The sequence below is a fragment of the Passer domesticus genome, chromosome 6 (genome assembly GCF_036417665.1).
Source record: "Passer domesticus isolate bPasDom1 chromosome 6, bPasDom1.hap1, whole genome shotgun sequence".
Classification (NCBI taxonomy): Eukaryota; Metazoa; Chordata; class Aves; order Passeriformes; family Passeridae; genus Passer; species Passer domesticus.
Window position 1 is genome coordinate 10,239,976 of NC_087479.1, and position 14,920 is coordinate 10,254,895.

Sequence of the window (14,920 nt, forward strand, 5' to 3'; positions counted from 1 at the left end):
TAAAGGGCCAGGGAAAACCCCAACTTTTATTCAATGCTCATTTTCTTTTTGGAAGCTTTTTCTACTTGAAAACAGTTGGCAAACCCAGCAGTTTGATAATTTCTGATTTTTTTTTATATGCTGATTTTGCAAGAAGAGTATAAGATGAAAAATATTTAACTGCCTGTGATTTTGGAGATGAGAAATATCTTATCACCTTTCAGTGGTTATTCCACACATTTGCAGCCTCACTAGAGACCACTCATCTACACATCTACACGACAACAGCAAATTACAATGACTAAAATGCAAAAAAAAAAAAAAAGAAAAACCACACAAGGAAAAAGGCAACAGGAAAGATGAAAGTTTAGAACCAAGTCAGTCAGTGCTTTAATAGCTGTTTTGCAGACAGAAATGCTTCTTTGTTTAGTTCCAATGACTTACATGAAAAAAAAAAGCTGCTGCCTGAAGCCACTATGCCACATAATCAAGGGAAGAAAGGTTCAAACTCACCTAAGTAATGTTTTAAACAAAAATTTTACCCTCACCTTGAGCCCTCAAATCTCCCGTTCCTCTCATATTCAGTCGGGAGCCTCAATGAAAAGAATGCAGAAGCAAAAGGAAGTGGGAAAGAGAAGACAAATCTTACACTACAATATATAATATCTGAGTAGTTGCTAAAAGATACTGCAATCATACCAAAGGTGTGTTAAAATACAAAACAACAAAGATGTAAAGAACTTGGTAGGTTAGGACAAACTCAGAAAGTAACATATTGTCAAACCAAATGGAAGTCTATAAACTATAGTTTTTAAACTGACCATAACTAATTTTAACAGTATATGTTTATGCATTAAATCTGTAGAACTCATGGAATAAATCTGAAGTTATAAAAGCAGAAAATGTTAAACTAAAGTTACAAAGATATTGAAGTGACTGTATTATTTGCTAAGTACCTCTTAAAGAAATAACTCCCAAGTATTTTTAGGCTAATGTTATTTAAAAGTTTTATGTGGAATAAAGTATATATTTGAAAAAATCCCCATAACTATTTAGAGGCAAGTCTGATAACCTTGTGTATTTACATGCTCATCAGATCTGTGTGTTCAAACAATACCAAAATACCTTAATGCAAAAGAAGAAGATGCACATACATTTTAACAGAGCTTGAAGAGGCAAATCCAAGATTTCTCAAGCTGTGGTATCTCCATGCTAGTAATTCCACACTGGTGCATCTTCCCCACCCAAGAACAAGCTTAAGCTTTCTGTCTTCTTGCAGTGCTTAAGGCTCCACTGCTGGTCACTACCATCTATTGAAAGCCCAGGGTCAAGAAGAATTAAGGGGAAATTATCTTTCTCTACCTTCCCATTGTTGAGTAGGATGGTTCAACATATCAGCACTAACTCTGCTCAGGGGGATGCTGCCTGTACCTGCTTTCACCCAGACTAAGGCAGTGCATGGCTTCCCTGAGCAACACAAGCACTGCAGTTTGGGTGGCAGGTGTCTAGGGACAGGAAGGTAAGACAGTACCCTTATTTTCTGATGCAGAGTGATATTTATATCAGGGTGTGTGGGGTGTTACAAGGCGTGATTTCCTCCTTTCCTTCCTTTTGAGAGCTCTGGTGAGGGATCAGCCTTGCAAGGTAACTCTGGCACTCTGTGTCACAGGGGAGCAGGAGCAGGGTGGCAGCACTGGCTGCATGTGCCACAGAACCAGCCCAAATTCAACTCAGGGGCTACTGCAAAGCAACTGCACTTTACAGGGTGCAAAATTGCTCAGCTGAGAGCTGCTGGTCATGGCAGCATCCAAGCAGGACCCTGCTCTCTGAAGTACCACACAGCTTGTGGTACAACAGGGACAATGTCGCTGGCAAATGAACAGCTGTAAGCAAAAAAGATGCAGAAAAAATTAGAAGAAGGCAATTGGAAGTCCCAGTGCAAAGTGGGCAGTTATTTTCATGAGATCTCGTGCTGCTAATCCATGGTGGATATAAGAGAAGGTGGAAAAAGATTTTTCATGCCTGTATATACCAAGAGCATGAAGTCATCCCCTCTGAGAGCTCTGCAGGACCAAAAAAGGGGTAGGTGGAACCACCCCATGTACCAGCTGAACAGATCCTCCCCTTCCAGATGATTATTTTACTAAAGCAACCATCAAGTTAGAAAACACTCCTCAACTGAAGAATTAAGAGTACTTAAACTTCAGAGAACCTTCTGTGTTCCTAGGAAGTGGAAGATGGCAGCTTTAAGAGCTGCAAACATTTACAGATTTTTGTTGGGTTTTTGGTGTTTTGTTTTGAAGCTTGCCAAAGTTTGCAGAAAATGGGAGCACAACCAGTTTCCCCAACAATGAACAGCCTTACTGTTGCTGGAATCTGTCCAGAAAAGTCTGTAAGGAAAAATCCCTAGTGATGTTCTGACACACTTTTCGGTTTGAAATTAAGCCAAAGTGTTCAGTTTGGAAACCACTGTACTCTAAATCTAAGAAAGGTCATTATTTAGAATATACCTGCCACTTTGAAAGAATAAACATTTTCATGGAAGCCTCTCAGAAAACCCTCACTTTGCTCAGTTTTTCCATGCATCAATATTCCATTCATTGAGCAGGAGGAGCTGCATAAAGTGACACAGAACCTCAGATGTGAGCCATCATGCCAAGCTTAGGAGAGCTGTGCCAGTCTCTCAAGGTGCTCCTTCCCTCATGGCAGACATGGTTATGGTCCAGCTCTACAGCCCAGCACTGGGAACAGGCACTTTCTGTACTGCCAGGATTGCCCTGGTTGGGGTTTGTGAGTCAGATGCAGCCCTGAGACCTCCTCATTTGCTAATACAATCTTCACTTCTGTGCTAGTTTATGCTCTAAATTTTCTGCTTTTGCTTTTGTTTTACCTAAACTGATTTTATGGACCAAGATGCTTCTTGGTCTTGAGAATGGAACAAATGCATAGACAAATTCTGTTCTCATTTGTCATGCCATGCCTATACATTATCTACCTTACGGTTTATAAAGGGTTTCACAAATCTGATTGTTTCCACACATCTGTCCCAGATTATGCTGTGCTTCCTGTTCTTTACATCTTTGTATGCTGTTTTAAATATCCAAGTAAACACAAAGAAAACTATCCAAAAAGATACTGAAAATCAACAAAAAGTGCAAGATGATAAAATAAGATCAATTTATGGAAATGGAGAAATGATGCTGCAATAAAATCCAGAACATTGAGTCATTTTTGCTGTCAGAGAAAAAAAAAAGTTAAGACTTCCACAATATGCAGATTGGCAAAGACAGTGCATAGTACAAGATCCATATATATATATATATACACTCACACATATATATATATTTGATACCTCTGTGTACTGAGCACAATATTAAAACTCAGCAGTTTAACAAGGAGTGACTGATCATCTACTTTCATTCAGCTCCCTAGAACTGATGTTGTGGCACTAGGTATATGTGCTGGGCTACTGTAGTTCTTTCAGAACAACAAGGACAGTGAGCTCAGGGAGGATTCATAGCAAATATAGCCAGGAGAAACTGCCAAAAGCCACAGCATTTTCAGTTTTTGTACCTACATACAGATCAGGTATGGAGGGGCACCACACATTCTTAAAACAGAATTTTAAAAGCACACTGCTCCTGTGCAGGTTGTGTAACACTTAACAAATTTCTTATTCAAAAAGACACATTCATGGAAGCTGTAGCAGATATTTCCACCATGGTCTGAGACTCCTGGCCTCAAGTCAAAGGTAATTTTAAAAAAATTACTTAAAAATTACCCGAAGTCTTAAATTTAAACAGTACCCTTCTAGTTGAAAACTGTACTCATATTAGCATTTCTCATCTTCTGAACAAACTGAATGCATCCAGCTGTGGGGGTTTGCACAGGTCACAGTCCTTTGGTGTAGAAGTGGCCTGCACCCCACAGCTGATGATGCACACTGGGTTAAAGCCACTGTCACTGCTCAGTTCCAGCTCTATGCTGAGTGGCATGGTTTCTTTCCTTAACTAAGCTGTTGCATTTTCTCAAGTCAGCTGTGACAATGCCAGCCAAGCCAACCAACACCAGTTCCAAACATGGACATGTTTGGAAGAGCACTGATTATTATCACCATGGCATGGCATTTACTCAGTTCATCAGGTAGTGTACTTTTAGCCCTGCACTGTACATAATAAATCCACATTCAGGCAGCAATTTACATATGTCAGGACTCCCTAATCTAAGCATTTCCTTGAAATGGTCTAACTCCAAATTACAGTCACAAGCAGAGCCTTGCATTCTGAAGGTTAAAACAGATCCTGCTTTCTGGCCCCATCTCCCTGCTTTTGATCAGCAGTAGGAAACTGGAAGTACCACCCTCTAAGAAGTTCCAAGATGTGGTACAACTAAACAGGCTATTACAAAACTCTACTGGAAAATTTACCTGCACATCAAATTTGTATAAGCAATTTTAATGTATCATAATGAATTAATCAGAAATATAGCAGCTTGATTCGTTTCCAAATTGCAAAACTAAATTCAATCCTTTGGCCTGAAATGTGAATTAGACTTCTGAGCTTTTCCCTTTTGTTGATAAATTTGCATAAATGTTGTACTTTTTGTTTAGAACTGAAGAGCTCTATTTGCATTTCAGCTGCAACTCACTTCAACAAATGCACCCCATTTTAAAATAAATATACAGCTATTGAATCTTCATTCCATCTTCCACACAAAACTGTTCAACTCACAGCTGTGCTCAGCTGCAGGCAATGCTTCAATCCTTTTTTTCTCTTCAATATCATAAAACAGAGAGATAACATAAATTTAACAACACTTACCTTTATTTGCTTGCAACCTTATGTTTTGTTTATACTTTCATCATTGTTATCAAACACCTCATTCTTCAAACATAAGCATGCTAAGTGTATTAGTACAGAGAACAGAATTACTTTGGCACTACCAACTCTATCAAAGAAAGAAGAATTCACAAGGCATGCTTAGCATCTTGTTATACAACACAGATGGTGCCACAGATTCTTAGGTATCATCATGAGTTAATGGATTTATTCTATGCTTTCCTCTGAAGAAAGAAAGTATTTAGTTCTCAGCAGGAAATTTAGTTTTCAGAAAACCAAGGCTAGAAAAGCCAAATCTTTTGTTAATTGCAGGAGCCACTTTTTTTTAAATATAAATAAATCCTACCTTTTGATAAACCTGAATGACATGTTTCTAAAAGAAATTAAGCCAAAATAATAATTAACAAAAAATTTGTACAAAATAAACTGAAAAAGTCATTTAGAGTGATACAAGCAAAAAAATCTCATTTTAAATGCACAATTAAATTACACAATTAAATACATTCTCAGATTAGGCAGATGATTTTTAGGGGCTGAAGAATCAAACTCCTGGCACTGTTACTTTCAACTTTTTCTGGGAAATATGTAAGCAGTATTTCTGTAAATAATTTCAGTAAAATATGTACTGGTGTCAAAACACTTTAAAACTCAAAATCTGCAAGGTCAGGTAAAAATATGTTTGGATTTTCTTCATATATTTACCATGGAAAGCAAAAATCAGTAACACTACCATAATTATATCCTGAGTATCTTCAGAGTTAGGTTTCTTCCTTTCTTCATAACATTAGGTCAGCTATGTTATGCTAAAAATTGCCTTAATTATTTAGCTATTTTAGTGGCAGAAGCTGTAACAATTGGCTACACCAGAACATAAGTAGTTCACAACCAAAAGAATTCTGATTCCCCATAGAAAATGCTACAATAAATTAATGACTAATAAGGTTAAAAAAAATTTAACAGGAAGAAACATAACCATGTCCTTCAGTGGCACTATCCACCTCCTCAGTAGTTTGTACAGCACTGAATATAACAGAGCCCCAGCTGCAAGAGATCCTCCAAGAGCAAACTAATCATCTGTAACTGTGCCATTGTGTTACAACTGCATGTCATTTAATCAAGTCCAGATGGAATTTAAACTACTGTCAAAAGTCGTGGGGAAAGACTTCTTCAAGAAAACCACACTGCACTGCAGAAGTTGAAACCCTGAAGTAATGATAGAAGTTTGAATGCTGCCTAAACAACTGAGTGAAAAGTTTGCATGTTCACAGTTTGAGCATTCACATTTGGAACGTCAAATGGAAAATTAAGTAAGGATATTACAAACAAAAGTACAGAAAGAAAGATGTGCCAAAAGGATGTGGCTGATTAAGACTTCACTTGACATAAAGCAGATGGCTTAACACTTAAAAATATTCAAATTAAACTCTCTCTCTCAACATAAAAAGAAGGGGAAAAACCCAACCAAATTTCCTACAGCACAGTGTTTCCCAGATAAGTGTTACCTGGCAGAAAACTGAGCAAATTAAAACATTTATCACAGGCTAGACTCTCATGTTCTTGTTTTGTAAAGAAGCAACTTCTACATTTTTAAAGAAATTCACTCTCCAAACTGAAATCAGCCATTTGTGAAAAACTGGAGCATGGCTTAGCTTTATTTTGTAGGAATGGGAGACTACAAAGGTGATACTGAGAGGGAAGCATCCATAGGAAGGAAATGGCTTGCTGCTGACGTGGTATAAGCTTAAAACAAAAGCCAGCAGGCCAAGATCAGAATGAACTTGTCCAAAAAACTTCACCTGATAAGGAGTGTACAAAAGCTTGATTATTATCTTAAAGCAAAGACAAACAAGCCCTCAATTCTGCAAATGCAAGTTGTGGAGATCAATGGTCTGAAGTATGTGGTATGGGAACTGACAGGTTTTAAACAGAGAAGAAAAAACCACAATGTTCAATTTTAAGGTTTGTAGTAACTAATCTAAATAATACATGGATTTGAAACTAGAAGTTCAGTTAGAATAAAAATTGTCAGTGCAGGAGCAAGACCTGCTGGAGCTTGGCTTTGGCTGGACCACCACACCTTCACACCTAACACAGAATCTGCACATGAATTAAAGGTCAAAGTAGGAATAAATTTTTTAAGGTTTGATCAGACTCCTGCCTAGATTGAAACACTAATACTGCCATTATTTTAAGATGGCCTGTGACAGCACTACTGCCAACAGAAGCTTTTGTCTCCTGCCCCTACCCTTTCACCTGTGGTATTTGTATTTCTGTGTTGCCAGCAAGGTTATGCTGGAAACACTGATGGACTAAGTGACTGGGAAACACAACCTGAGCTGCTAATGCTACATCAAATACCTAGACTGGGCTCCTAGTTTATGCCATCTATGATGGACTATGCAGCCACTGAGCAGCTTTTCAGCTGAGCTGAAATGTTTCATCTCTGCAGCATTCGTACCTCAGACACAAGGCTGAAGAGCACAGAAGACACAGCACAGACCAAACTGCCTCACATTTAATCCCATTTGACTCAACTCCCAAAAACAAATGGCTTCTGTAACCAAAACAGACCTAAGAAAAAAATCACAACCAACTGCATTTTAAAGTCGCAGAACTTCAGCCATCAATCAGCGAACGTGGACAAAAATCACCTAAGCAAGGAGGCATTTCTACTACAAAAAGGAAAGAAAAGGCAGACACGCTGCAGTAGCGTTTAAGAGGCTTACCTCCTGGTTAGCTTGGAAGTGAGCTTGCTGAAGAGGTTGGTGGAGCCGCGGGCGCGGGTCTGCGAGAGCGGCGCGGCCTCGTGGGACAGGCTGGGCGAGGCGGGCGGGCCGTTGTAGGTGGCGGTGCGGCGCTCGCGCAGCTGCCCGTGGAACGTGCTCCGGCTGGCCGTTCCTCTGGGGAAACGAATACGGTCAGGGGTGGTCGCACTGCTAATGCTGTGGGTTGAAGCAACGGGAGTTCTCTGATCGGGAATGGTGCTAGGGCAGAAAACAGAACAAAAAAAAAACAACCAATGCTAGAACGCCTTCGCACAGGCACTGCGGCTCAGCAGGAAACACAAAACACTACGTTCTACAGTAAAGCATAAGCAGACACTTTTATATAGGCCAAGGTTGGAAATACCAACATTATTACAGCACTGTATGGAATCAAAACTCGTAAGAAGTTAGGATTAAGAGGCTGCCGAAACAGAAACCTACATAGGCAGAAAAGTGCAACAGGAGTATCCTGGAAAAGACCAGATAAACCAGGCCTACAGCGTTTTGCTGAGAAGACTGATAAAAGAATAGACCAGTAAAGTTTCCTCACAGGAAAGAGAATAGGTAACTTTAATGTCTCTCCCTCCACATTCTGCGCATACATCTTTGAAAGTCTTGCTAATTTGAAAGTATCCTACACAAAATTCTCTACAAGCGAACCGCTCCAAGTAGTGAAGTCCTTCAGGATACACAGTTAAAGTCTCCCACAGACTTTGACAATAGGGAATGTCCAATACTCCTAACAATAGGAAAAAATTAAGGTTCACTATTGCAGGATTATGTCACAGACAGCCTGACACACCACAAGACAAATGTAAACAAGACTAAAAAAATGAGGAAACACACATCTTGTGGGCAAAATATACTAGAACAATCTAGGACTAAAATTCCACAGCACAAAGTTAAGAAGCAGTGGGTATAAGTTAGTGTCACAACGATTTCTGGTTCTTACATAGGCCTGAAGTTATCTGCGCCATTGTCTATTGGAGGCAACATCATCTTCGTGTGCACAGAGGCTGACATGGACATCGACTTCTGATGTCGCAGCCGAACACTGGAGAAGGATGTGGTACAAACTGAAGCAGGGCTAGCTGCGTAAGCGAACATTTCTGTCAGGCTGCGAGGGGGTTTGGGTTCAGGCAGAGGCAGAAAGAAGAGCATGATGGACCAACAACAAACTACTGCATAGAAAAAAAAAAGCAAACTTTTCCTTCTATTAACTGGTTTATCAAAGAACACGAACTCTCACAGCCCTCCTCTTCTATGTAACAGCAGTAACTGCCCTACACTCCCCTTAAAAAGCATCCTTACATGGCACTGGACATCTGTGAGTGCCCATGCTCTTACCATTAGCATTAGTTTGCAGTGATACCCTCCTTGATGTATAGAACCTGAATATCAGAATTCTATGCCAAAGCTCTACGATAAAGCACTGATGTAACTTGTATTGCTCTTAACAGTAAACAATGCATTAAAACCCCCACAAATGCACCTTCCAAAAGACTCATGATAGCTCCATTACTACAGCAAAATCCTTTCTTTTCAGAACATATCCATGTTAAAAGAAATTAGTGAAAGCTGGGCAAGCTGTCAAATCTACATCAGATAACTGAGACTTCATAGGTACAATCAAAACCAAAAATACCATGATCTTTAACAGCTCCAGAGAGGCCAAAAGAAAAAAGCTGCTAATAATGAACCAGTATGTGTAGTAGGCACTGAACATGCTTGCTGCTCTCTGAAGAAAGAAGAATAACTGTTGAAGAGCATCTTGTATTGCTTTGACCATGAACAATAAATTCTCCAAATCACCATTCAGGCTCTGAAGGAAAGTATAGAGCACTGTCTTAGCAGAATGGCCAGTAAGCTGCCAGCTGCATGGTATGTTCAAATAGGAGCATTAAATTTATTTATTTATTTAGGCCAAAATACTCTTTGCAGCCTTCACATTATCTAGTAATGATAAGAATAGGAGAAAAGTGAGAAGCAACAAGAGGTTTTGGGCCTTTCAGACTGCACCACCACCTCATTCATCTGAAGTTTGCTTTAAAAGTAAGACAGCTGTAATTTAGAAATTTTGCTCGAGGTTAAGAAATCAATAATTCTCAGTGACAGATTCATGACACTGCATGTTCACTTCAAAATTACTTCTTAGTTACACACACAATCTCAAGTCCTGTTACCGAATTCTGGTACATCAGACTCTGGAGAGAGAAATGCTAGTGCAGCTACAAGTGTCAGCTCCCCCACTTCTCAGGCTTGGCTCCCAAAGCACCAGTGCAAAGCACCACACAGCTCAGACATCTGAACTGCTAGCTAAAATCCTTAGCAAAACATACTTGGTTTTGGCTTGTTTTTAACTTTTCAGGATCTGAAAAACTTCATCTCAGTCATGCATGCATCTCAACAATACTGAATCCATCAGGATGACAACTACAAGCACTACTTACAATGAAGCCTTCAGTACAGGCCCAGCATTTACATTATCCCAGGGTTTTAAGGAATTTTCAGAAAATGAACAATCATCTCAAAACTAATACCCTGAAGTCACGCAATTGGTCACTAGTCTCTCAAGCTCTTCCAGCTCATTTCCTCTATATTTACTGCAAAAGACAAAGAATCTAGTTTTGCAACACAAGACCCAAGTTTTTAGTCACCTGCCTCCAAAGCTGTGACATCTAAAGGTATCAGTAAAGGACCTTCTCCTCCTCTGATGCTTTGCTAGAAATCAGCTTCTTTGGATTACTAGCCTGGGAACACAGGAACAGTGAACTAACAATCACCAATTAGTGCCAAGGCTTATTAAAAATCTGAAGCTGTTGTAAATCATTTGTGTTACAAATGATTTAAAGCAATTGCCTATCATTATGAAGAGCGTTTCATGAGTTCCCAAGTGCGTTAATTAATGCTCAGGCTTTGGAGGAAAGCCAACGGAGTTGTCTCCAGCAGAAGGCCTGTGTCAGCCACACAATGTGCTAAAGCAGAGATGGGAGACTCAGAACTCTTGGCTTATACCAGCCTGGCATGGGTCTTCAAGACTACTTTCTCCAACATCAGCTCTATTGACTATTGATTCTTTAAAGTTTTTGTACTTTCAGAAATAGTGCCTTCTCAAAATTCAATGTGCAAGATAAAAGCAGAATAAGCAATGTTTTGACATTTTCTCTACTGAAAAAAAATAGATTTTAAGTGTGTGCATCTTGCCTTTTATGGGAAGTCTCCCAAGTTTTCCCTGAGTCACAGTCAGTATCTGAGTAGCTATGGAAAATCTAAAATCTAATCTGTAATAAACCAATTACAGCAATTACTCTAGCCTGTAACACTTGCCACCAACAGACACTTCAAAAGCATAGAAGTAATTTTTAACTAAACATTGGATATGTACAAAGGCCAGGTTCAACTTCAGATCTTACTTTAGAGAAGAAAAAAGAACAAGTTTCTAGAGTTACTTTCTGCCAAGCTGAGAGTACAGTAACATTAAAGATTAATTCTGAAGAACCAGTCCCATCAGTCACCCTGCTGTTTTCTCCTGCATTAAAGGTCCCTGTGCTTTATGTGACCAGTCAATGCTTTATCCACTTACAGCAACAAAATACATTCAGATGTAAATTCTGAACTCTGTGCCAAATCACAGTAATTCTGAAACTGTGCCAAAATGAACATGCAGTTTAGTATTGAAGTATTTCAGACAATGAAAGGGCTCCAACTGTAATAAATTGGCAATGCATTCTCATTACCTCTTCTGGTTTTAACCCTCTATAAAAAGTAATGAATGTAATAATCAAAAAATGCATGATAAAAGCTATAAAGATATTTTTTAACTACCAAATATAAATTCTCAGACATTTCAAATGACCCAAATAAGGCTAGTTTATAGAAAAAGCTAATGATGTTTAAATAACATATTGACAATAAAAGATAAATTACACAAGGATAACCAATTATTAATGTAAACCACAACTAATATAGTTGTCAAGTGCTACTCAATCTTAACTTTGAGTTCAAGGACTATATACAAGAAAGCAGAAAACATCAGTTTCCTGAGAAAGTGAAAGCTGGGGAAATAAAATTACTTCATAAGATAGCTCTTTATGAGTATGAACTTACTCCCAAATTAAGGGAACATCTAAATCTCAAGCATTCCTAGTAAACAATATCTAGTAGTTTTTTTAAATGCAATAAAGAAACTGTAGGCAAGATATTAGTTTCAGGATGCACAGAAATGGTACTAAACCAAGTAATCAAGTAATAAAAAATTATCAAAACTATTATGGACAGAAAGACTCATTTTTTCAAAGAGTGTTTGGAAAGAAAAAAGCTATTAATATATCAAATCAGAGAAAGGATGGTGAGCTTTACCCTAAACAACTTGGTAACATGAACAAGGAGTAACCAGTGCAGGCTGAGACAGACGCAGTAAGGGACAGCACCAAAGAGCTGTGCTGTACCTCACAGACAGGGGACTGCTGGCCCAGCTGGCCAACCACACTTCTGGCAGTCTTCAAACTTATACCTGACTCCTCCCCTGTGCAGAAAGCTAGGAGGAAGAGACAGGGTCAAAATCATGTTCTTTATCCCTAGGCTCCAGGAATCAAACAGGGAATAGGCAACATCACAATTCTCATCAACTGCCAAAAGGAAGGAAAAAAATTTGTGCAAAAATACAAGTTAGAAAATAGGTATTTTCTTTCCACCCTTAACAAAAGATCATAATATTAGGAAGGGCTGGAGAAAATTGGGAAGCATAGTAGGGGGTACACATTCTTTTAAGTACCAGCTGAGTGCTCTCCTGGCTAGGGTTAATTATTTAATTGTTACCATCTTTTGACAGCAATAAAATTCTGACAAGAAGGGCTGAAAATTAAAACACCTCAGCCAGCCAGGAAATTTGGTGGTGTTCCTCCCAACTGCTACTCTATACCTGATATCTGTGTTCACTAAAGTATTATTTCTGACAGCTCTTCTCAGTCTTCACAGGATGGCAGTAGATGTGACCACGGTGCCAACACACAGAGTGGTTAGCTCCAGTTCCACTGCATGCTCTCCTCAGGCTTTCATTCAGTAAATTAAAAAGAAATTTGTTATTTCTCTGTTTTCACACAGAATATGGAGATACCCTGAGGAGGGAAGCAGCAGAGTTCTGTAAATCCTGGGAAACAATTAGACTGCCACAGTATCAGCAAGGAACACTGGTAGTCCAAGACAATGGTGAATCACTATTTCATCTTTGCTTAGATAAAATTACCTTCTCCCTGAGACTTTGCAGCAAAAATGGTATTTCAAATAATCTTAGTGAAGTAGAGTTTAGAGTGAAATATAAAAAGAGAATAGCTAAAGATTGTAGTCTGACACTGAACAAGGCTCTTCTGCAAGCATGTGCTGTTTGGCCACAGGAGTTCACAACAGATTTAAGATGAAGGCTGCTACAAATATTTCATGCATTTAACCAGAAATTAGAGACTTCCTTTTACATTCTAAGTATAAAGATTATAAAATTAAATACAGGAAAAAAAACCAAGCCCCAACATACTTACAGGTGCTCCACAACCAAAGATCAGTCTGTACTCACCTTTCATTACGGATTACATTAGAATATCACTTATTTTTAAATCAGGCATTAGAATTTTTTTGGAAAGGTGAAGACAAGCGACATACACCATAGGAAGACATTTCATATACCTGTTCTCCTTGCCATTTTGTATCACTGAGTGCCTATCAGCAGTGGTTCTTTCACTACAAACATATGTGTTGCGCCGTGTCATTGCTCCAGGGGTAGTATTATTCTACAATTAAAAAACATAGGTTTGTTATTCCCCACAGAAGGCTTTTCTGAGGTTACTCTGCATATAATTGAAGGCTTTTTACTTAATGCTAGTTCTATGCAGCTCTAAAACTTACAATAATTAAATAACTTAATATACAAACTCCATCTAGTATTTGTAAGGAATATTGCAGTCAGAAAAAATAATTCTAACAAGTTGTTGTACTTCATATTTATGGCTCAAAATTAATATTCCTTAAAGTTTTTAATTACAAATGTTCTGAATTACAAATTCTGAGTATATACAGCATTCTTCTACATCTGCATAGCCTGTGTCTTTATAGCCTATTTTTGAAATACTTTACCACTTGTAGCTTGTAGAATTTTCCTTTAAGTAAAAATCATACCCTTAAACAAGATAGGAAAAGTAAAGACTTAACAAACAAATGTGGTAAAATTCAGTGGGAAGGTAAACATGGACTTTTAAATATTAAGATAGTATGAAACACTAGACAAGTTTTAAAAACAGGGAAGAATAAGAGACAAATTGCAGAGAATTTTAGTAAGACATTTTTTAAAATACACATTTCAATACAAGCATAATACACTGAGGACAAGAGAACCAGGGGAACTTAAACTACAGACCTTACTTTAGAGGGGAGAAAAGAAATAGAATTACTTTGCCTCTGTCTTTACAGAGAAAGAGGGTGGAGATATGCCCAAGTTGGCGGTCAATTTTCCAGGAACGACTGAGAAGCTATAGGTAATTCACAGATAACAGAATTATAAAAAGTTAGATGCAATTACTGTAGGAAAAGCAGGGTGGTCCAGACACACATGCACCCCCAGGTCGTAGAGGAAGTAAAAGCTGGCAAGCCTTTGTATTTTTTTCTCCCCACCCCAAGAACAAAACACAGGAAACTGCAAATGGTTGAAAAAGTAGAAAAAAACCTTTAAAAGTTTTCTTTAAAGAAAAGGATCACGGGGCAAAGCAGGAAGCAAAAAAGGCTATAAACTTCAAACATCACTGCTGGGGAAAGTCTTGGAGGAGGTCAGCTTAAGGGAATGACTGGTCAGCACCTGGATAAGCACATGTTGAGTAAGGAGGGCCACTAAGAATCAGGCAGGGGACTTCATGCTCAACCAACCTTTTGGAGCTCTTTGAAGAATTATGCTATGATGGACAAGGGAAACTCAGCAGATTTTTAAAATAGCATTAAGAAAAGGTTTCTCATAAACGGTCACAGGAGAGAATCATGGCAAGAAGGATTAAAAAAAGAAAGGAAAAACTAGTTCAAGCACAAAAGCAGAGTAGCCAAACCTTTTTTTGTTTCCGAACCTGAAATAAAACTGTTAAAGTGGAGTATTCTCAATAAATACCAGAAGTGCCTTAAGGCAAAATATCTGCTGTCTAGAGAGTCTCAAGCAACACATTCCCTGAGCTATTTAACCTTGAAGCCATCTTGTCTAAGAGACTGCTGACCTGTTTGTTAGACATCTTTTTACACAAATGTACAAATTAAAATGCAACAGTGAAGTGCACAACATCCTGGTGTTAAAAAGTACAAAGACAAAGG

At 38.5% G+C, this 14,920-nt stretch overlaps 1 protein-coding gene across 17 annotated transcripts in view; it reads right to left on the reverse strand.

Moving 5' to 3' along the window:
• The window catches only part of MARK3 (microtubule affinity regulating kinase 3), a 62,498-nt gene that overhangs the window by 4,270 nt on the left and 43,308 nt on the right, over nucleotides 1-14,920 (reverse strand). For 2 of the 17 annotated variants that reach the window (XM_064423243.1, XM_064423241.1), the window contains 5 exons: nucleotides 13,262-13,365; nucleotides 8,535-8,699; nucleotides 7,544-7,801; nucleotides 5,164-5,190; nucleotides 528-572 (listed from right to left, as the gene is read on the reverse strand). In XM_064423243.1, the coding sequence (XP_064279313.1) occupies nucleotides 528-572; nucleotides 5,164-5,190; nucleotides 7,544-7,801; nucleotides 8,535-8,699; nucleotides 13,262-13,365 (599 nt within the window). The remainder of the gene's footprint in view (nucleotides 1-527; nucleotides 573-5,163; nucleotides 5,191-7,543; nucleotides 7,802-8,534; nucleotides 8,700-13,261; nucleotides 13,366-14,920) is intronic. The other 15 variants (XM_064423252.1, XM_064423250.1, XM_064423259.1 and 12 more) reach the window with 11 other exon arrangements.